This window comes from Conger conger, chromosome 12, assembly GCF_963514075.1.
Source record: "Conger conger chromosome 12, fConCon1.1, whole genome shotgun sequence".
NCBI lineage: Eukaryota > Metazoa > Chordata > Actinopteri > Anguilliformes > Congridae > Conger > Conger conger.
The window spans coordinates 49817939-49841887 of NC_083771.1; the positions used below are offsets into that span (position 1 = coordinate 49817939).

Sequence of the window (23949 nt, forward strand, 5' to 3'; positions counted from 1 at the left end):
CACTCTCTCCTCCCTCAGACACGCACACACACACACTCAGATATACTCTCTCCACAGCTCGCCCTGCATCCACAACCTGAGGGTTATCGGCACTTCCAACACCATGGTGAGTCTCAACGCTTCACATAACTTTACCTGCGGCTCAGGTATGTGTATTTTTAACTTTACCTGTGGCTCAGGTATGTGTGTGCTCTGAGCTCAACAGAGCGATCGACTGAAATCATGAATGTTTCCATTGTCCTCTGCACCTGCTGTCATATTCAAATCATCCGGTCTAGTTTACGCACGTAGGTTATACTGCATGCTCCTTCTCTGGAAGGACATAACGGACAATGACAGAACTGTGAGGCAGGGGCTGACGGCCACGGCCACGGCCAGGGGACAGGATGTAAAACCCAATCACGGTTTAACTTGGTGCCTCCGTGTAATTGACCTTCGCGTTTCCTTGGACTATGACAGTTGGCCAGTTTAAGTGTTTATTTTGTTGATGAATGTGACATGAGAGAGATAGCTTCCTTTTCATCGTTAATGCTTAACAGTGGCAGCATTGAGTGCTTTTGGGTTTTCCAGCTGAAGCTTGCTAAACTGGGCTAAGCTGAAATGCAGCAAGTCTGATTGTGTAAGACAGCATGTGTCAGAACGTTTTTCCCCTGACGAAAACACACAGTTCCTCTTTTTATTGTCCTGTTACAAGTGCTGTTCTTTTTTCTTCAAGTTCTCTTCGTGTGTTTATATGTCCGTGATGTGTTTGATAGTAAGAGAAAAGGTGTGAACACACCTGCCCCTTCTCTTCTGAGCTGATGAACCCGCATTACCTTGCTGACCGCCACACTAGCTTTCCTGAGACACAACTGCTCCGGTTCTGTGTGTCCGCATTACAGTTTGGAAAGTCTTTTATGCCTTTCATGGGTGTCAGTTCAGCGCTTATTGTTCCGCTGTTTTACAGATACTCATAATCAGCAGCACTCACAAACGTGTTATTCAGTCTTGCTATGTGATGGTAAATAAATGATATGGAAATGTGAGCATAGTAGATGCGGCATGCGGTAAAGCTGGCGGACATATTTACTGTCAGTCCGGATGCAGTCACATGTAGCCATAGCCAGCGCGAGAGGCAGTGTGTTTCTGCTTTGCATAATACTGTACAGAGGGTACTGAGACACTCTCATGGACAACAGAGTTTCCCTTTGTAGGGAGCTCAATCCTGTTGCTCTCCTGTTTGCTCAGGAGGCATGACAGTAAATAACTGTCACATGAAACAGGCTGTTTCCATCCTGGATGCTGATTGGCTGAGACCACGTTGTACAGTGATTGTAAGTCCGATACAGTCGCAGTTAATCAAACAGCCTATGTACACTCAGTGAGCACTTTATTAGGTACACTCAGTGAGCACACGCGTTGTGTTCTTCTGCATACCACTTTTGTAATGTATGACTACTGTCGGCTGTGATGAACAAGCCGTGCACTCCCCCGACGGAGACGTGCGCTCCCCTGACTGAGACGTGCGCTCCCCTGACTGAGACGTGCGCTCCCCTGACTGAGACGTGCGCTCCCCTGACCGAGCCGTGCGCTCCCCTGACTGAGACATGCGCTCCCCTGACGGAGCCCTGCGCTCCCCCGACTGAGACGTGCGCTCCCCCGACTGAGACGTGCGCTCCCCCGACTGAGACGTGCGCTCCCCCGACGGAGCCGTGCGCTCCCCCGACGGAGCCGTGCGCTTCCCTGACTGAGACGTGCACTCCCCTGACTGAGACGTGCATTTGCCTGCTGTCTTTGGTTACACACTGGTATCTCATATTATAATGTCATTCTTTTGTGGTCAGATGTGTGGATACTAGCTCCTCTGTTGAGCTCTTTTCTGCTGAATGTTATATTTGAGCAATTTTGCAATTTTGAAATTCCTGTAGAACTCCTTTTACTTTCAAGCGCAAATGGCCAGTGAGAAACAGCCACCTCTCCCGGGTTGCAGATTATTATAACTTTGCAATGTCTCCTTGCTGTTCAGCTTAGCTGATCAGAAACATGGATTTAATGCGGGATTTCAGTGTCATAAAATAATCTGTTTGTAATTTGTTTCGGGGATGTGATTTCATGTCAATGATGTTTTATCAACTCACCAGGGTTTATTATTGTCAGAAAACAGATGCATCTGTAATCAAGCAGTGTGTGGGACCTAGTTTCCATGTACGTGCACAAACACACACACACACAAACACACACACACACACACACACACACACACACACTGTGTACCTTACAATTCTTCTGCTTGTGTCTCTTTCATTCTCTTTCCTTTCCCAAAAACTGAAAGCCAGAATCTGGACATCTGGAGGTGTTGAAATTTAGATTCAGAAACTTTATGACATAAACAGACTCGGTCAACCACAGTATAGTTTACCTGGATGTAGCTTGGCTACAGTATTTCCTATTTACTATAAATTATTTTTATTTTTTTTCAACCAAATGTGGGCAGCATTTCACCAGGTGTTCCTCTTCTCCAGGGGAGTCCTGCCAATGTGAAGGCCATCATGGCCCGCTTCAACACGGGGCCCGACCCTGCAGAGGGGGTCCCAGCCGGGGCCTCGAGGGCAGGGTCCGTGGAGGAGGTCCCGGGGGGGCGCCCCAGAACGCCCCTGCACCCCACCTTCTCCTCAGGGGCCCCCGCACTGGGAAAGAAGCCGGGTCTGGAGGGCCGCCTCTCTGGGAGCTCCATCACGGGGGCCCCAAAACCCAGCTTCCTGAAGAGCACCGCACCGGAGGTCTGTGAGTTCCCCCGGCCCCTGGCCCCTGCTGTCGCTAAGCAACCGGCTTTCAAACCCAAACCGCCAGAGGTCCCCAGGGAATCAGAGCCCAAACCACTGTACCCCAAAGTGGCTGTACAGAGGCCTTCTCTCAGTGGCACTGCTGAGGGCAAGACCTGTCCTACACCACCCCCCGCCCTGACCAAGCCACCCCTCACCCAGGCTAAACCACCCCCCGCCCTGACCAAGCCACCCCTCACCCAGGCTAAACCACCCCCCGCCCTAACCAAGCCACCTCTCGGCCTAGCCAATCCCCCCACCTCCCCGTCCAAACCGTCCCCCTCCTTGTCAAAACCATCCTGGATCAAAGACGATCCCAAAGGTGAGGATGCAGGTGGTGGTGGTGGTGGTGGCCCTCTCAACACACCCAAAGCACCGCTGGGTCCCAAACCCAAGAGCGCGGTCAGTGCCCTGCGGAATCGGGTGCAGGAGGGGGGCAGCACGCCCCCCTTTCCCCAAAAGCCCTCCAGTTTCCGGGCAGCACAGAGTCGCTTCAACAAGGAGAGCAGTGACTCCCAGGGACCGGAGAAGAACAACCTCACGCCCCTGAACTCCCACGATCCTCCAGTGCCCAAACCGTCCGTGACCCAGAGAGGCAGCTTTGTCAGGATGCATCTGGAACAGAAGGAGAACAGCGACCCCTCTGCTCCTAAGAGGAAGCAGCTTCTGAATAAGCTGGCCCTGGGAAGCCCCCCAGCCAAGCCCAACAGACCCCCCAACGTCAACCTGGACAAGTTCAGGAAGCAAGCTGAGCCCCTGGCCAACGGTGAGTCTCCACTCCCCATTCATTTTTTATGGCTCTTTTTGCAATGCAGGACTGTCACAAAGCAGCTTTACAAATAACCCAGGCCTGAGACCCGCCCAGAACAAGCCTCGGGCAACTTTGATCTGGACTCTGTAGTCTGTAGGTAGTGATCTGGACTCTGTAGTCTGTAAGTAGTGATCTGGACTCTGTAGTCTGTAGGTAGTGATCTGGACTCTGTAGTCTGTAGGTAAATAGTGATCTGGACTCTGTAGTCTGTAGGTAGTGATCTGGACTCTGTAGTCTGTAGGTAAATAGTGATCTGGACTCTGTAGTCTGTAAGTAGTGATCTGGACTCTGTAGTCTGTAGGTAGTGATCTGGACTCTGTAGTCTGTAGGTAAATAGTGATCTGGACTCTGTAGTCTGTAAGTAGTGATCTGGACTCTGTAGTCTGTAGGTAGTGATCTGGACTCTGTAGTCTGTAGGTAGTGATCTGGACTCTGTAGTCTGTAGGTAAATAGTGATCTGGACTCTGTAGTCTGTAGGTAGTGATCTGGACTCTGTAGTCTGTAGGTAGTGATCTGGACTCTGTAGTCTGTAGGTAAATAGTGATCTGGACTCTGTAGTCTGTAGGTAGTGATCTGGACTCTGTAGTCTGTAAGTAGTGATCTGGACTCTGTAGTCTGTAGGTAGTGATCTGGACTCTGTAGTCTGTAGGTAAATAGTGATCTGGACTCTGTAGTCTGTAAGTAGTGATCTGGACTCTGTAGTCTGTAGGTAGTGATCTGGACTCTGTAGTCTGTAGGTAGTGATCTGGACTCTGTAGTCTGTAGGTAAATAGTGATCTGGACTCTGTAGTCTGTAGGTAGTGATCTGGACTCTGTAGTCTGTAGGTAGTGATCTGGACTCTGTAGTCTGTAGGTAAATAGTGATCTGGACTCTGTAGTCTGTAGGTAAATAGTGATCTGGACTCTGTAGTCTGTAGGTAAATAGTGATCTGGACTGCATAATGTAGGCATGAGCTTTCGGTGGGAGGCTTTGAACACTTGAAAGGCAGTGTTTTAAAATAATAATGATAAGCCTTATTTATATAAAGCACCTTTATGTGGCACATTTCACACATAAAATATAGCTCAATGTTCTTGCACTAAGATCACAGCTTTCTGATTTCTGCACCCATAATGACCTATCACAAAGATTCTGAAATCGTATGCTCCATTCTCATTTCTAAAGTATTGCATTTTTAAGGCTAGATTAATTAAGGGACATGAGCAGGTTATTTGTATAAGCATAACATAAACTCACCGTGTTCCAAACAACATTGGGAAGCAGCTGCTTACAAAATAGGCTGTTGAGCAGAGGGATCATTTAGGCCTGCTTAGAGAGAGCTAAAATATCATGGAGTTGAGTCTAGGCTCTACTGGTGTTGAGTCCACGTGTTGAGTCCACGCTCTACTGGTGTTGAGTCCAGTAGAGTTGAGTCCACTCTCTACTGGTGTTGAGTCCACACGTTGAGTCCACGCTCTACTGGTGTTGAGTACAGTAGAGTTGAGTCCACGCTCTACTGGTGTTGAGTCCAGTAGAGTTGAGTCCACGCTCTACTGGTGTTGAGTCCACACTCTACTGGTGTTGAGTCCAGTAGAGTTGAGTCCACGCTCTACTGGTGTTGAGTCCACGCTCTACTAGTGTTGAGTCCACGCTCTACTGGTGTTGAGTCCAGTAGAGTTGAGTCCACGCTCTACTGGTGTTGAGTCCAGTAGAGTTGAGTCCACGCTCTACTGGTGTTGAGTCCACGCTCTACTAGTGTTGAGTCCACGCTCTACTGGTGTTGAGTCCAGTAGAGTTGAGTCCACGCTCTACTGGTGCTGAGTCCACGCTCTACTGGTGTTGAGTCCACGCTCTACTGGTGTTGAGTCCACGCTCTACTGGTGTTGAGTCCACGCTCTACTGGTGTTGAGTCCACGCTCTACTGGTGTTGAGTCCAGTAGTGTTGAGTCCACGCTCTACTGGTGTTGAGTCCAGTAGTGTTGAGTCCACGCTCTACTGGTGGTCAATACACATCCCCTGTGCTGGCGCGAGCAGGGTGACTTCCATTAATTAATTAAACTAATAAACTCCAGAGGGTGACAAGGGCATTTTCTTCTACATAACTAGGTACAAAGTTGATTTTTTTTTTTTATTCAAGATTTTCTTATTGTGACGCGTAATGGATTTATAGCTATTGATAGACGAATATTTGAAGATTCCAAATCTATGCTTATCTCATTTTTGACCAAAATGGAATCTGATGAAGTTTTTTTAAGTATTCTGTAAGAACTGAGAACTGCGCAATGTAGCCCCATTGGTCACACAGATAATAACTGCGGGACCAAACTACAGCCACATTTATGGAGAAGTGGAACACTATTTTTATTAAATTTTATTAATGTGATTGCATTGAGAATGAGTATTTCTTTGAGTTATTGCATCTTTCTGAGTTATTGTATTGAGAATGTGTATCTGTAGCACACATACCCCCCCACCCTCCCCCGAGACAAGAGTGGTTTGTGTGGTTTACACTCGACTGAGCTCTGCCATTTCATCTACACTCTCCTTGTCTATGTGTCTGCCAGTCTGTCTTATCTCTTACAATCTCAACTGTTTTACCAGCATACAGACACATACACAGACATACACAGACACATACACAGATGAGCGCCAGCATACAGACACATTCACTGACGAGCGCCAGCATACAGACACATTCACTGACGAGCGCCAGCATACAGACACATTCACTGACGAGCACCAGCATACAGACACATTCACTGACACGTACACAGATGAGCGCCAGCATACAGACACATACACAGATGAGCGCCAGCATACAGACACATTCACTGACGAGCTCGGGTGTGGGTATAGAGTGCGGCCCCAGGGTTGGTCCTCAGGTTCCTCTTCTGCTTTCTCCTTTCTGCTGAGACCTTCACTGGAGAGAGAAGTTCCTCTTAAAGAGAGAAGACAATTCAACTGTAGTTTCACTCTTTAGTGAAAACTACTTACTGCTTACAAACTATTCTTAACTTGATCATCAATTCATTAAAAAATCACACACATAAACACACACATTCATGCGTATACACACTCACACACATGTGCACTCACACACATACACTCACTCACTCACTCACTCACACAGAAACTCACACACACACGCACGCACACTCCAGGCATATGTTAGCACAGGTGTGAGGGCCGAGTTCATGTGATATGAACACGCTTTGTTGTGCATTTTGTGAATGAAAAGGTCCTGGGATGAAGAAGGGGACTCCTCTTCCTCCTCACCATGGCAACCATGTGGACCCCCCCCTGCTGCCCCCCCCTGTGGCTCCCAGCCTGCCCCCCCGACCACTGACTGCTATGTGAGCCATATTAATAACTCATATTAATAATTTCTTGTTACTAATTCCATATTAATAACTCATATCAATAATGTCATGTTAATAATCTCATATTAATAATTTTATATTAATAACCCATATTAATGACTCATATTAATAACTCTTAATATTTCTATTCTAGTATTTTTATATTCTTTGTTACTTTTGTCTTTTTGTTACTTAGATTTTTCATTAGAATGTGTTGTGAGTATAGTGTAGGAGACTTTATAACTAAAGCCTGTGGCATAAATGATATAAAATTATTGGGGTTTAATTTTATTTGACAGATTTTATTTCTTCTTATGCATCTACATACAATTATAGTTATTATTGAATTTTAGTATAATTACAATTATATTTTTAATGTTGCTCATTTGTTTGATTATATCTGAATCAATGTAAATGATCTACTCCTTTGGAAATGCATTTTATTTGGTAACATTAGGCACTGTTTGTTGTGGAGGATATATGGATCATGAAAGAATCTATCTCATTTGTCAGCAGCCCTGTGTGTTCTGTCTTCTGTAACTCTGTCTGTAAGTCTGCCTGTCACTCTGTCCGTAACTGTCTGTAACTCTGTCTGTCACTCTATCTGTAACTCTGTCTGTAACTCTGTCTGTCACTCTATCTGTAACTCTGTCTGTCACTCTGTCTGTAACTCTGTCTGATGTTCTGTCTCTCGCTCTGTCTGTAACTATGTCTGTCACTCTGTCTGTAACTCTGTCTGTCCCTCTATCTGTAACTCTGTCTGTCACTCTGTCTGTAACTCTGTCTGATATTCTGTCTGTCGCTCTGTCTGTAACTCTGTCTGTCACTCTGTCTGTAACTCTGACTCTGTCTGTCGCTCTGTCTGTAACTCTGTCTGATGCTCTGTATGTCACTCTGTCTGTAACTCTGTATGTCACTCTGTCTGTAACTTGTCTGATGCTCTGTCTGTAACTCTGTCTGTAACTCTGTCTGTCGCTCTGTCTGTCGCTCTGTCTGCCACTCTGTCTGTAACTCTGTCTGTCACTCTGTCTGTTGCCCTGTCTGTAACTCTGTCTGTCACTCTGTAACTCCAGGAACCTTCCGGAACCAGATGAAAACTACGATGATGTTGGCAGGATTATGGACGCCCCACCGCCTCCCCCAGGAGGTGAGTATCTGCGGGTCTGTACTGCCCGCCACTTTCCCCCTCAGGGAGCTGAAATGCACACGTTTCCCAGAGCCCAGCTCTGTACACAGTGACTCATTACAGCTTTCTCCTTTACAGGTCATCCCAGCCAGACAGTGGAGGTGAGAATGAGAGGACTTTAACACACTCTCCCAGGAGGCCAGAGAGCAGACCCTTCTGATGAATGGGTTGTGCATCGTGTGGTGCAGTCATACAAAAGCTCATTCAAACGAGCAGATTCAATGTGAATTCAATCCTTCAAAGGTGGAGCTGATAGCTGATCATGCATAGAAGAGCAAATCACGGCCTCATGTTTTATGGTTTTAGATTTCAGACCGCAATGCACCTGACGCATGGAGTGTGGAATATGAGCCTCAGAAGTAATTGCGCTGGGGTTGCATAAAGTGAGCTTAAATATACGTAGAAAGCGGAAGAGTTCCCTTTATGTGCAGAATTAGCAATTTCCTCATGCCGTCTAGTTTCTGTTACACAAAAAAACTGTGAAAAAAACTGTGGTTTACTTCACTGTCTTTGTAGCTCATACACACTCAGTGAGCACTTTATTAGGTATTTATTTTTAGACTTCTACTGCTGTAGCCTATCCACTTAGAGTTATGATGCATTGTGTGTTCAGAGATGCTCTTCTGCATTTCACTGTTGCATACTTCTGTCTGCAAAACTGCTGCTCACTAGATTTTTGGGGGTTTCTCCAGCATTCTTTGCAAACTCTAGAGACTAGTCTGCATGAAAATCCCAGGAGATCAGCAGTTTCTGAGATACTCAACCCACACTGTCTGCCACTAACAATCATTCCACGGTCAAAGTCAATTAGATCACATTTTTTCCCATTACACATTAATTGAAGCTCCTGACCCGTACCTACATGATTGTATGCATTGTACTGCTGCCACACTTATTGGCTGATTAGATAATTGCATGAATAAGTAGGTGCAATAAAGTAAAAATATTCCTAATAAAGTGTATTAGTATAAGATTATAAGTCCTTTATAGTATTTGTCAGATTTAGGAAGTTTACTGTATTGAGTTTCAGATCAGTGCAGCTGTTACTGCTGTTTTTCTCAGTAGCAGGAATATCCCAGGGTTTCATTAAAATTAGATTTTGTCTTTTGCTGTTCCAGGACAGCGGGAGTGATGAGGAGATGTACGAGGATCTCGACGAGAGATGGTGAGAGACTTCTGTTTATTGCTTCAGTCTGGAAACCGGAAGCAAAGCAAACATCAATCATGGCTCAGGTTTTTAGCTCAGTGCTGCCATCTAGTGGTAGTTTGCTGTACCACAAATCACAAAAAAGATAAAATGTGCATCAGTCTTGAGTATTAGTGTTTCTTGAAAATTGACCCTGCTGAAAAAAACAGCGGTATCTAGGTTTTGACATTTACAGTTTAGCTGGTTGACCAGTTCAGACCAGCTCCCAGCTCAACATGGTTTGATCAGTTAAAGTTACGTTTTGAAACAGCTGGTAGCCGCCTAGACCAGCCTGATAACCAGCTTGTCCAGCTGAATTTTGAAGATGGTCATGCTGGCATAGCAGGGGATATGCATGTTAAAATAGTTATTTTGTTTTACATTTTAATCACAACATCCCCCCACCCCTTTCTTTCAAACCACTTCCACAAACCTCCTTCTGGGAATTTGCCCCGTGTCTTAGCTGCCAGTCCACTGCTGCAGTGTTAGCTCTTCCCAGATAGGTACACCTGTAATCTGACCCCTGGGTTCTTTTCTGAACACTGAGTCATTGTGGCCTGCAGCAGAGGGATGCTTTCATTGATGCTTAGCTTCCTCTGCAGTTTGTATGAAAGGATTGTATACACTTTTATACACATGTTATACTCTCTGACTCTTTTACTCTCTGACTCTTTTACTCTCTGACTCTTTTACTCTCTGACTCTTTTACTCTCTGACTCTTTTACTCTCTGATTCTGAGTGTCATGGTTCTGGTAGGGATTCGGCTAGGTTTTCCAGACATTACCTTTTTGCGCAGCTAGATCGCGCCATTGTCGCATTCTGGACTATCTTGGTAATTAATTCCACTTTGGCAATGAATGGCGATTAGATAATCTATGCCCTCTTGCTGATGAATGATAATTGCCTGCCGCGTGGGATCGGATTTCTGATCAAGGCTAGCTACGTGCCTGTCTATTTAAGCCCTGTTTCTCTTTGACTCGGGGCTTGTTTGTTGCATTCACCATAGGGCGTTATTTTATGTTCGTTTGCGCATTATGTGAGGTGTGAATGACTATTCTTTATTACCTATTATGACTGAGTCTATGGGAGCTAAACACGTAGCAATTCTCCGTCAGTTTAGGGTAACGATGATGGTTTCATATCGTCACGCTCACGTTTTATTTTGGTGCACAAATGTTAGACACAGGGCCGGTGGAAGACTGTATTCCTCAGGGAGTTTGATACCCCGTTCGCAGATTCCTACGGTCTACACCAAGGGTTAGATTGTTGAGGTTATTGCGCCCTTGTTCAACATGCTTTCTCATTGGCTATTTGTCCACATGGATTACTTCCGCTTTGTTCAAAAGCTACCTTTGGGAAGTAAGGCGCTTTAGGCTAAGTTAATAAGGGGTGGTTAATATTTCCTCTATCCGTTGGTGGATATTGGTCTTGGTGCCATTATGTGTCTTTCCAGTAGATTGCGGTCTCCCAGTTTGGCAGCCGTCTAACTTTTGCTTTGGTATAGCGAGGCATTTCGTTTTGTCACTTTTGAAATGCATTATTTTCGTGGTTGTATCGTCTTTGTTCGGTCATTGGATATACAGCACTAAGTCGCTATTCGCAGCTGGAGGCGGATGGTGTAGGTAGGTCACGTTCGCATGAACGTCATACCCGGGGGGCTTATGCTTTTTGTTTCCTTAGTGCTGATCTGTTGTGTTACTCTCAGGTTAATGACACGGGTTTTGGAGTGTTCGCCCCTCTCGGCTGAGAGCTTTGCGAGCCTCCGTTAGCCCAGGGCTCTACGCGGGAGACCCTTGGTGCTGCTCATGGTTTTCGCTCATTTTCTCGTAAGTCTCCTGCACGGTCTGTTGAGCCTAGTCGAGTTCACCGTCTGGTGAATCTCTGTGGTTGCTGACTTTCCTAAAGTGAAGTGGTGTACATGGTCATTGGAGTATCGCCTCTCTGAGGAGAGCTTTGCGAACTCGACGATAAGCTTGGGGTTCCGTGACAGATCCCCATCACTGTTTTGTGTACACTTCCTACGTCTGTGTCCGTATTTCTGCATCGTCAGTTGAATTAGAGGGTTGGTGTGTCATGTATTCACGTCTGCTTTTTAAAAGTAACCATGCGTTGTCAGGAGAATTAAATTGTAAATTGTCGTTTATTATAATGCATGTTGGTAGACTGAAGCATATACATTTTAATTTGACTGAGGAAGCAGTTTATTCGGGTATTAAATGGTAATACCAACGGCGATTGGCTGCCATGCAACGTGCCGACCAGCTCGTCAGGAGCATTTGGGGGTTAGGTGTCTTAGGTGCTCTTACTGCCTGAGCCATGTCGCCCCACATATTAGGGATTGTGCTCCCGCTTTGTCAGTGGAATGGGAGATGAGATGCCTTGTTTGTCTCTTGTTCTCTTTGCCGTTCCTGGTTTTAGTTAGCCTATGCTATATCGCAGTTGGGAGCCTGCATAGTTTTCCTCCCTGGCGCAGTTTGCGTAGGCTACCTAGGTCATAGTTTTTCCTCGCAATTCTCAGATTAGAATTGTCAACCGGTTATTATGGTCGTTTTCTTCAGTGGCTAATTGCCAGGGAGGTAAGTCCCTTTATTGTTTTTCCCTTCCTCCTCTGGGGTCTGGTCCCTGGGGGCCTCATTTATAAACGTTGCGTATGCGCAAAAGAATGCGTACGCCACTTTCTAAGCAAACTTTGGCATTTAAAAAACGAACTTGACCGGAAAATGTGCGGTCCTCCACGGAAACTCTGACCCATGCGTACGCACATTAACTGGAGAAATGAGAAACTGCGACTCTGATGGAAATGGGATGAAACACCAGAAATGGTGTGAAATTGATACCACTGTGTAAAATAAATCGAAATCTTACCTCTCACGTATCATATATGAAGAGTTAATTTGCAAAAACGGATAAAAGCCTCTCTTACAACGAATAAACAAACAGCTGTTTGATGGATGCTCCCTGGAGTGCCCAAAAAATATGATTTAGGATGATAAATATAAACGGAGATGTTGTAAAATAATCCCTCAAATATGTAGGCAAATTGTTAAACAATACTTCATTGTATTAAATGTATTCTCATAAATAATATGGTGAACAGTCGGACAAATTACGCTGCACTGATGCCGTTTACAATGCGTCAGTCGGGCAGATACGAGTGCATAGTTTCATATTGTTTTCATATTCATGTATTGTTTTATAATGTGTTTATTTTTATGGATTTTTGTTCGTTTTATCTCTTAATGTTGTAACTGTTTTCAATGGTGCTAGACAAATAACGTGTATTATCATTCTTATTATTATTATTATTATTATTATCATCGTCATCGCATTCGTTGTGCAGAACTTCATAATTTACAATCAATCAGGATAATTCCCACACCTGTAGCTTTTCAGAGGCAATCAAATGGCTGAAATCCCTTTTCTTGGCCTTCTTTTCAGCGTTTGCCATTGTAGTCTTCATGAAATGTATATTCATTAGGGGTGTTTCACTGCCTATTTATAGGCAACTGTGGGCGGGACATGAAGCTGGCAAAGGTGCGCCACATTTAGACTTGATTGTGATTTATAAAGGAAAACTGGCATGGGACGTGTGTGTGCACTGTTTTATAAATCAGAATATTTTTGTGCGTATGCACGTCCTGGGTTTCATGCGTACACTACCTTTTGACGTGAATCCTACGCACAGTTTTATAAATGTGGCCCCTGGTCTCTAGTGATGCCCCCAGAAAAAAGTACATCTTGTGAGTAACTTGTAGAACCCAACTCGGTTGCGTTTGGACCTCCGATCACGCTCCCTTACACTAAGTCTTACACTCTGAGCCTTTTACACACTCTGAGCCTTTTACACACTCTGACCCTTTTACACACCGAGTCTTTTACACACTCTGAGTCTTTTACACACTCTGAGCCTTTTACACACTCTGAGCCTTTTACACACTCTGAGCCTTTTACACACTCTGAGCCTTTTACACACTCTGAGCCTTTTACACACTCTGAGCCTTTTACACACTCTGAGCCTTTTACACACTCTGAGCCTTTTACACACTCTGAGCCTTTTACACACTCTGAGCCTTTTACACACTGAGCCTTTTACACACTGAGTCTTTTCAGGCCAACACAAGAGTCAAAAGAGCAGGAAAAAAAGCGGGAAAAAGAGGAGAAGAAACGGATTGAACAGGAGAAAAAAGAACAAAGAGAGAGAGAGAAGAAAGAACAGGATGCCAGGAAGAAATTTAAGGTGAGCTGAACAAGGCTGTTGCACGCACACACACACACACACGCACACACACACACACACATATGTGTACATACACACATGCACACACACAGACGTGTACACACATGCACACACACACAAATGCACACGTATGCAAACATACACATGTACGCACACACATTACACACACATACCCTTACACACACAAACACGCGCACATAGACACACACATGCATGCACACACACACACACACACACCAACACACTGCAGTTGTTTTTCTTAATAGGTTTTCCACAATTACAACGTCTGCTTCATCAAGGCCATACAAGAAGGGCTTTTTGTGCTGACTGTGTGTTTTTCTGTGTGTTGACCGTCTGGAATGGGCTGTTACACTTTATAAACTGACAGGTAGTTTCCTGCGATCTGCGGGAAACTATACCGAGCATTAGCCAGCACTGTGCTGCAGCTCACTGGCTGAGTGGGCTAGGATCACCACCATCTATTGGAGCCCATCCTACACAACACCTCATGTGTGAGCAGTGACTGGGAGTTTTATTATATAGTACTGTAAGGATAACCTGGTCAGGCTTATAGTTCTGTACGATTAACCTGGTCAGGCTCATAGTGCTGTAAGGTTAACCAGGTCAGGCTCATAGTACTGTAAGGTTAACCTGGTCAGGCTCATAGTGCTGTAAGGTTATGAGCAGCCTGGTCAGGCTCATAGTGCTGTAAGGTTATGAGCAGCCTGGTCAGGCTTATAGTGCTGTAAGGTTATGAGCAGCCTGGTCAGGCTCATAGCGCTGTAAGGTTATGAGCAGCCTGGTCAGGCTCATAGCGCTGTAAGGTTATGAGCAGCCTGGTCAGGCTCATAGCGCTGTAAGGTTATGAGCAGCCTGGTCAGGCTCATAGCGCTGTAAGGTTATGAGCAGCCTGGTCAGGCTCATAGCGCTGTAAGGTTATGAGCAGCCTGGTCACGCTCATAGTGCTGTAAGGTTATGAGCAGCCTGGTCAGGCTCATAGTGCTGTAAGGTTATGAGCAGCTTGGTCAGGCTCATAGTGCTGTAAGGTTATGAGCAGCTTGGTCAGGCTCATAGTGCTGTAAGGTTATGAGCAGCCTGGTCAGGCTTATAGTGCTGTAAGGTTATGAGCAGCCTGGTCAGGCTCATAGTGCTGTAAGGTTATCAGCAGCCTGGTCAGGCTCATAGTGCTGTAAGGTTATGAGCAGCCTGGTCACGCTCATAGTGCTGTAAGGTTATGAGCAGCCTGGTCAGGCTCATAGTGCTGTAAGGTTATGAGCAGCTTGGTCAGGCTCATAGTGCTGTAAGGTTATGAGCAGCTTGGTCAGGCTCATAGTGCTGTAAGGTTATGAGCAGCCTGGTCAGGCTTATAGTGCTGTAAGGTTATGAGCAGCCTGGTCAGGCTCATAGAGCTGTAAGGTTATGAGCAGCCTGGTCAGGCTCATAGAGCTGTAAGGTTAACCTGGTCAGGCTCATAGTACTGTAAGGTTATGAGCAGCCTGGTCAGGCTCATAGTGCTGTAAGGTTAACCTGGTAAGGCTCATAATACCATAATGTTGCAGGTAGCCCAGAGCCAGTTGCAGGTAGCCCAAAGCCAGTTCTGCCTCTCATAGTACATATAATAATAATAATTTGATAACAATATTAAATGACATTTGCATTAAAGATATTCCTGTTTCTGCTGTGCAGCTCTCTGGGCCTATCCAGGTCATCCACAAACTCAAGGCCAAGGTGGACTGCAAGGGGAACAAGACGGACCTCTCTCTGAAACAGGGGGACTTCATCGAGATCGTCCGCATTTCTGACAACCCTGAAGGCCGCTGGCTCGGCAGGTCGAGGGAAGGCTCCTGTGAGTATCACCTGTCAGTCAAACTCTCCCCAATGCTCATCAGACCTTACACTGTGCCCTTCTGGGCCCCAGACCAAAAGGACCAGGTGGAGAGTCCAGGGGTCAGAAAGTCTACATGTTTCTTCCACCCACAAACATAGCCAGATTCACGCAGCCTGATCTCCTCATTATGTATTTTAATGTTCTTCTGTTCTATATGAGCGAAATGAAGCTCATTATGTATTCAGTTGTTCTCATTGGGCTGAATGTTCAATTCAATTTCATTTGTATAGCGCCAAGGGCAACAGTGGCAAGGAAAATCTCCCTGGCTAACAGGAAGAAACCTTGAGCAGAACTTGACTCAGTAGGGGAACCCATCTGTCACTGGTTGACACCGGTTTGTAGAAAGAATGGTTTTAAACAAAAAACCAGATTAATAAAAGTACATAAATGTCCAATTATAAAGTTGAAGCAAAGATGAGGTAGAAGGATGGCAGGAACACCAATGGGTGGCACTGTCAGCAAGGGCACAGGCTTGGTGCTCCAAGAGGGACATGCACAGCTGGTCTTGGGCTGGAGCTCCAGGCCAGGAGGGGGTGCACAGGAACCTTGGGCTGGAGCTCCAGGCAGGTGCCCAGAGCAGAGGAAAGTAACATTGTTAGGGGGTTGAGAGGGTAATTGGTCAATCGTGTTCCACATCATGTATTCTTTTGTTCATATGCGCTATATATGTACTGAACGGCCTGTCATTTTCCTGTGTGTGGTATGCTTGCAGTTGGCTATGTAAAGACCGAGTCAGTGGAGATAGACTTTGATGCTCTGAAGCGTCAGGGCGAGATCCTTCCTGCTTCAGTGCAGGGGGATCCAGAGGTGTATGACGACATAGGTGTCCAAGATGATGTCATCAGGTAAGTAGGGGTACCAGATGATATTGAATATAGTGGCATAGTCCCTCTAGATCATATAGCATCATAACACCCAGTTAGCACAGAGTGGATCATGATTCAACATTCTCTGAAATTGCAAGGGGAATAGAGTAAAACTGTGCTATCATGCAATAAGAATGAAAATTAAATCCCATGAAATGTGGGGTGGCTTTATTGTTAGGTTAATGAAAAATATTATTTTTCAGTCGGTCTTCCAGTTACTGTGTGAAAAACAGAGTAAAATATTTTCACTCATCAGTCAACTTTATAAGGCCTATAAGATGCATTTTCTTCTTTCCATTTGGGAAAAGAAAAACATGATTCATGTGTACCTTTTCCACATGGATGAACATGTTTAAATACCCATTATTAACAAAACATGTGCTTGACAAATTCCATGACATTGAAATTACATTGCTTTGGTTTACTGATACAGCATCTAAATTGTAGCACCAATTACCATTCTAAAGGAGTGATGCTGGGTGCATTATAGAAGCTTTTACTCAGATAATAAACATCCTGTCATAACAGTTGACTCCAGAACACACACAAGATGCTCCTTCCTGGGCCACTTCATGGGGGCTAGCCCGAGATAAGGAACACTGGAGCAAACGCATTATGGCAGGGTTTTACTGTAAAAAATATCTATTTTAAACAACTTTGTGTTCCGTTTCATATAACCGTGGACACTTAAGCTAGGAATTCAGATATGCACTTGCACAGGGTGTATTAATATGTGCATTATGAGGTATTTAAGTGACACTGATATCAATATTAAACAATATTTTCTCCTTTTTATTTTAGGGTTACAGGTCCAGGAGGTAAGCTTGCAAGCTTCATTTTTTTTAATTTAATTTAATTTTTTTTGGCATGCTCAAGCTCTTCTATTATGTGTTGCAAGGTTTAAGTATAAAGGTTATATTTAGTGTTATATTTTACCTCCCTTCACATCTCAGGGCCTCAAGGTTAAATAAAAAGATCTCCCTCAGTGTGCCGCAGCACTTCCTGTATCTAATAGCTGCACTTCCAGTGTGTAACAGCAGCGCTTCCTGTGTGTAACAGCAGCGCTTCCTGTGTGTAACAGCAGCGCTTCCTGTGTGTAACAGCAGCGCTTCCTGTGTGTATCAGCAGCGCTTCCTGTGTGTAACAGCAGTGCTTCCTGTGTGTAACAGCAGCGCTTCCTGTCTGTTTTCAGTGATCCTCCCGCCCCCTCCAGATGAGGATGGAGAAATCTATGACGAGCTGGACGACTTAGACCTGAGTGTGCGGTGAGAAATGACCGTCCGTGCAGGTCGTACACATAACACATATCTCAGCCTGCTGATGTGTGTGCCCTACAGGCCTGCGGGCTCACCCTCCCAAGGCCTTGCTCTGTCTGGGTCTTAACCCCTAATCCCCAATCCTGTACCTCTCTCAAGCCCCGCCACAACGGAACAGTGGTCGCCCCCCAAACCACGTGGCCTTCTTAAGATGTTAAAGACCTGGGACGACCGGAGAAAAAACTCAACCAGCAGCAATGAGTAATCCATACAGATCCTCCAGGATAATACTCACTAATTCATAACCTCCTATCCCTGTGCTGATTTGTCCTAATTTAACCTCCTTCTAAAGGACTTCCATTTTATCCACTTAAACTCACTAATCCTGTCCACAATGGAGACCACAGCATGGATTCAGCATTACAGACAATAGTCATTATCTTTTAATGGTAGTGCTGGGTTTGTTTTAATGCATTTTGAGTGTTGGCTGAATCCAGACCTGTGGTTTAAAATGTCAAAGTGAAAATATTAATCACCTTTCATCTTTCTTACTTAAATTTTCAATTCAACATTCATTTAATGCAACACTTATTTCACTTGTTCCTGCATTTTTCCTGGCGTTATTATGTAATCAGAAGTGAGTAGTACTGGCATTATTCAAATAAATGCATGATATTAACTCATTAACAACATTGTACTGAATCTATGCCATAATCATTGTATAGTGGGGAAACTGAAGAGTAAGGATTTTGTGGAGAAATTATTTTATTTGCACATTCCATGGAATCAGACACATCAACCTTGGCTGCATGCGTCCATTCCCACTAACCCAATATGATACGAGGAAATTAAAATCGCCACCTGACTACTGAAATTACGTTAAACACGAAGCTGTGCAGGTCTTTTATACATTTCTGCATTTTTCAGAGTCCCGCCCCCTCCTCAGTTCACCCCTGAGGGACACACAGGTAAGGCCCCAAACCTGTTACTGCTCTCCATTTCAGCCTTGTGCATCTCCCATCTGTTACTGCTCTCCATTTCAGCCTGTGTGCATCTCCCATCTGTTACTGCTCTCCATTTCAGCCTGTGTGCATCTCCCATCTGTTACTGCTCTCCATTTCAGCCTGTGTGCATCTCCCATCTGTTACTGCTCTCCATTTCAGCCTGTGTGCATCTCCCATCTGTTACTGCTCTCCATTTCAGCCTGTGTGCATCTCCCATCTGTTACTGCTCTCCATTTCAGCCTGTGTGCATCTCCCATCTGTTACTGCTCTCCATTTCAGCCTGTGTGCATCTCCCATCTGTTACTGCTCTCCATTTCAGCCTTGTGCATCTCCCATCTGTTACTGCTCTCCATTTCAGCCTGTGTGCATCTCCCATCTGTTACTGCTCTCCATTTCAGCCTGTGTGCATCCCCCATCTGTTACTGCTCTCCATTTCAGCCTGTGTGCATCTCCCATCTGTTACTGCTCTCCATTTCAGCCTGTGTGCATCTCCCATCTGTTACTGCTCTCCATTTCAGCCTTGTGCATCTCCCATCTGTTACTGCTCTCCATTTCAGCCTGTGTGCATCTCCCATCTGTTACTGCTCTCCATTTCAGCCTGTGTGCATCTCCCATCTGTTACTGCTCTCCATTTCAGCCTTGTGCATCTCCCATCTGTTACTGCTCTCCATTTCAGCCTGTGTGCATCTCCCATCTGTTACTGCTCTCCATTTCAGCCTGTGTGCATCTCCCATCTGTTACTGCTCTCCATTTCAGCCTGTGTGCATCTCCCATCTGTTACTGCTCTCCATTTCAGCCTGTGTGCATCTCCCATCTGTTACTGCTCTCCATTTCAGCCTTGTGCATCTCCCATCTGTTACTGCTCTCCATTTCAGCCTTGTGCATCTCCCATCTGTTACTGATCTCCATTTCAGCCTTGTGCATCTTCCATCTGTTACTGCGGTATATGAAACACAGTTTTTTGATGGTTTATAGTTCATACCCCCACACTCTATGTGTTTGCATACTGTAGTTTAAAGATACCTTCCTCATGATTTAGTGCACTTTCATAAATTAACATTAGCCAAGTAGCCAGGTACAGACATGCTGGGCACATGATATTTTTAATGGGAATCTAAATGCAAACAGAGGAAGAACTGATCGATGAGGAGATATACGATGATGTGGATGCCCAGCCTGGCCCACCCACTTCCTCACTCAGCAGGTCAGTGTGAATGACGTGAACGACACATTCGTTTTTATAAATCGCTATTTTTATTTACTCTCTTTGACATGTCTCTGCTGTATCTGTCATCTTCTCTCCAGTCTTCTGCAGATGCAGTCCAAGGCTAAACCTGAGGAGAAGGATCCAAAGAAGCAGAAGAAGTTTGAGAAGGAGGAGAAAGACTTCAGGAAGAAGTTTAAAGTGAGCTCCGCCAACCTCACTAGCCCTTCAGCGCTTCATGATCCAGTCACACACGTAACATCCAGTCACACACGTAACATCCAGTCACACACGTAACATCCAGTCACACACGTAACAATAGCTCATCCAGTCACACGTAACATCCAGTCACACACGTAACATCCAGTCACACACGTAACATCCAGTCACACACGTAACATCCAGTCACACACGTAACATCCAGTCACACATGTAACAATAGCTCATCCAGTCACACACATAACATCCAGTCACACGTAACATCCAGTCACACATGTAACATCCAGTCACACACGTAACATCCAGTCACACACGTAACATCCAGTCACACACGTAACATCCAGTCACACACGTAACAACAGCTCATCCAGTCACACATGTAACTACAGCTCATCCAGTCACAGACGTAACATCCAGTCACACACGTAACATTCAGTCACACACGTAACTACAGCTCATTCAGTCACACACGTAACTACAGCTCATTCAGTCACACACGTAACGACAGCTCATTCAGTCACACACGTAACGACAGCTCATTCAGTCACACACGTAACATTCAGTCACACACGTAACTACAGCATATTCAGTCACACACGTAACATTCAGTCACACACGTAACGACAGCTCATTCAGTCACATGCGTAACGACAGCTCATTCAGTCACATGCGTAACTACAGCTCATTCAGTCACACACGTAACATTCAGTCACACACGTAACGACAGCTCATTCAGTCACATGCGTAACTACAGCTCATTCAGTCACAGATGTAACATTTAGTCACACACGTAACATTCAGTCACACACATAACGACAGGTAATTCAGTCACATGCGTAACGACAGCTCATTCAGTCACAGATGTAACATTTAGTCACACACGTAACATTCAGTCACACACGTAACGACAGCTCATTCAGTCACATGCGTAACGACAGCTCATTCAGACCTCCTCAGCAGTGATTGGCTAACAAGGATTTTCTGTTCCCAGTTTGAAGGTGAGATCCAGGTGCTCTATCAGGTGACCATCATTTCCACGCTTGCCAGTAAGAAGTGGGGAAATAAAGACCTGGCCCTCAGGCCAGGAGAGACTGTCGATGTCATCGTGAAGCCCAAAGATAACAAGCTGATTGGCCGAAACGAGGAGGGGAAATGTGAGTCTATGACGTGACAAATAAGGGAACACATGTCGGGAACTTGTTCACATCACTGCAGGATGTGGATGTTACACTGTAGAACATTCTATGGAGCCAGAGCAGGTTAATCTTACAGCACTATGAGCCTGACCAGGTTAACCTTACAGCACTATGAGCCTGACCAGGTTAACCTTACAGCCCTATGAGCCTGACCAGGTTAACCTTACAGCCCTATGAGCCTGACCAGGTTAACCTTACTGTATTATGAGCCTGACCAGGTTAACCTTACTGTAGTATGAGCCTGACCAGGTTAACCTTACAGCACTATGAGCCTGACCAGGTTAACCTTACTGTAGTATGAGCCTGACCAGGTTAACCTTACAGCACTATGAGCCTGACCAGGTTAACCTTACAGTACTATGAGCCTGACCAGGCTGCTCATAACCTTACAGCACTATGAGCCTGACCAGGCTGCTCATAACCTTACAGCACTATGAGCCTGACCAGGCTGCTCATAACCTTACTGTACTAAGAGCCTGACCAGGCTGCTCATAACCTTACAGCACTATGAGCCTGACCAGGCTGCTCATAACCTTACAGCACTATGAGCCTGACCAGGCTGCTCATAACCTTACTGTACTAAGAGCCTGACCAGGCTGCTCATAACCTTACAGCACTATGAGCCTGACCAGGCTGCTCATAACCTTACAGCACTATGAGCCTGACCAGGCTGCTCATAACCTTACAGCACTATGAGCCTGACCAGGCTGCTCATAACCTTACAGCACTATGAGCCTGACCAGGCTGCCCATAACCTTACTGTACTAAGAGCCTGACCAGGCTGCTCATAACCTTACAGCACTATGAGCCTGACCAGGTTAACCTTACAGCTCTATGAGCCTGACCAGGTTAACCTTACAGTTAAGATATAAGCCCTATGAATGTGTATTAGAATATGTACATGTGCTGATTTTACAGGATGCAGTATTTCACATTTTTATTTTTCAAATGTTCATAACTGAACTGGGTTCTGTTACAAATATTCTGTAATATTGCCTGTGTTTTTGTTGCAGTTGGCTACGTTTCAACGAGCCACATTGTAGCAGAGTAAGTACAGATGTTAAAATGTTTTCCATGGATGTCTGCTTGCATGTGTACATTCTCTTGCACATACATGCACACACGCTTATGGGTAAGAATGTAACATTATGCAGAATGTTCCTACCATTCTATTTTTTTAATTGTCAGGATATTTTAAAAGTTGGTTAAAAGTAGCTTTTTTTAAGATAATGAAAAAATAACCAAAAGAACATTCAAATTGTATGCTTTTCTTCACTTAGGGATCCTGATATTTATGATGACATTGGTGAAGGTATGTTACAGAAACAAATATTTGTATTACTTGGAAATTATTTAATACTAAATGTCAAGTGAAATGTTTAATGTCACAATATTGGTATTGTAAAACTAAGTCCTCTGCAACAGAATAAAAGACTATGGATACGAATATTGCCTTTGAGCCACAATTTTATTATATACTATTCTGAAAGGATAAAACTGGAAAAACTTAAATCAATAAAAATGATTCAATGAAATCAAGCTTGCTTGTTCTTTTGTTTTGCAGATTGCATCTATGACAACGACTAAAACACCAGCCCAATACCATTCTCCCCCCCACCACCCTCGGACATACCCTGCTGTGGATGTCATGTGCCCTGCTGTGGATGTGGATGTGGATAGGGTTAGGGTTAGGGCTGTGATGTAAAATGTATTTATTGCTTATAAATGATTCAGGGAGGATGACTAAGGCATTGTATTCCAGAGATTCAGAGATTGATATGGCAATGCTGTATCCCATAGAGATCAGGCTAATCCAGCATGCCCTGTAGGCCATTAGTGTGGAGGTATTGCACTGTCGATAATACAAGTCTGAAAGCATTGCTGCAGACTAAGACTAGAACGATTACATTTGCAATGAATACTTGTTTTTTTATATGATATATATATTTTTGTAAAAAATAAACCAAACACATAATTCTTGGTTTTTAAAAAAACGTAATTGTTGTATTTGGACAGACAGGGTGCAGCATCTAGTATCTGAAACTCCTTGTGCTCTGTTCCAAGGGTCAACACCCACAGCTCTTAAATCTACCATAGGCCTGCGTGTGTGTTGGAACGAAAGGCTGTACAGAATAAAACCTCTACTTTATTTGCTCTATTCACTGTAATACTACTGCAGGACTATATGGTGTCAGGTGTTACAATTCTTAAATGTGTGTTACTATCACTGTTTTTCAACAATAGTCAAAGCTGGTTTTTGAATTAGTCTTATTTTTTGATTTTCTGCCAGTATCATCAAACCTCTTTGGCTAGCCTCTAAGCAAACCTCTCCATATTGTTTAAAATCTGTGCCGGGAAACTCACAACATGTGAGTGAAAATGATACCACATCGCATCAGCAGTGAACCAGTCTTCGTCTGAGTGGCGTATGCAGGCAGAGGGAGGGCGAGATGGCCGTGCAGATGTGGCCCATTTACGGTTTTAAATGAACGCCTTTTTAATACAAATGGATACGACTTACATCTGACAATGCCAGCTAGCTGATTTGTTGCTTTCCTGTGATTTTATATTTAAAGGTAAGGACAGATATTACATTGATTAAAGTGTATTATAACAGTCAAATGATTGTCCACTTTTGCTTTCTGTGTGTTCCCCGGCGACCTTTTCACACTGCTTGCCTGACGTGTGTCGTCCATTTTGTTAAACCCGGTACCCCAGTGTTGCATATATGGCACAGAATGGCAGCTGTCAGGGCC

General features: G+C 44.7%; 1 protein-coding gene across 2 annotated transcripts; it reads left to right on the plus strand.

The window, feature by feature from the left end:
* Window positions 1–23815, plus strand: fyb1b (FYN binding protein 1 b). Of its 2 annotated transcripts, XM_061262697.1 has the most exons (19): window positions 1–106; window positions 2502–3567; window positions 6831–6945; window positions 8025–8098; window positions 8216–8238; window positions 9256–9302; window positions 13434–13560; window positions 15247–15406; window positions 16161–16293; window positions 17116–17132; window positions 17507–17579; window positions 17730–17831; window positions 18498–18538; window positions 19703–19778; window positions 19880–19979; window positions 20989–21151; window positions 22207–22240; window positions 22474–22505; window positions 22758–23815. In XM_061262697.1, the coding sequence occupies exons 1-19, from the start codon at window positions 104–106 to the stop codon at window positions 22778–22780; spliced, it is 2409 nt and encodes an 802-aa protein (XP_061118681.1). In that variant the 5' UTR covers window positions 1–103; the 3' UTR covers window positions 22781–23815. The 2 variants fall into 2 exon arrangements, with proteins under 2 accessions (XP_061118681.1, XP_061118682.1); XM_061262698.1 differs by lacking the exon at window positions 17730–17831.
* The last annotated feature ends 134 nt before the right edge of the window (window positions 23816–23949 follow it).

Coding starts and splice junctions, on each gene's coding strand:
- fyb1b (XM_061262697.1), top strand. Junction 8,239..9,255: donor ATCCCAGCCAGACAGTGGAG/GTGAGAATGAGA, acceptor TTGCTGTTCCAG/GACAGCGGGAGTGATGAGGA. Junction 17,580..17,729: donor GACTTAGACCTGAGTGTGCG/GTGAGAAATGAC, acceptor ACCTCTCTCAAG/CCCCGCCACAACGGAACAGT.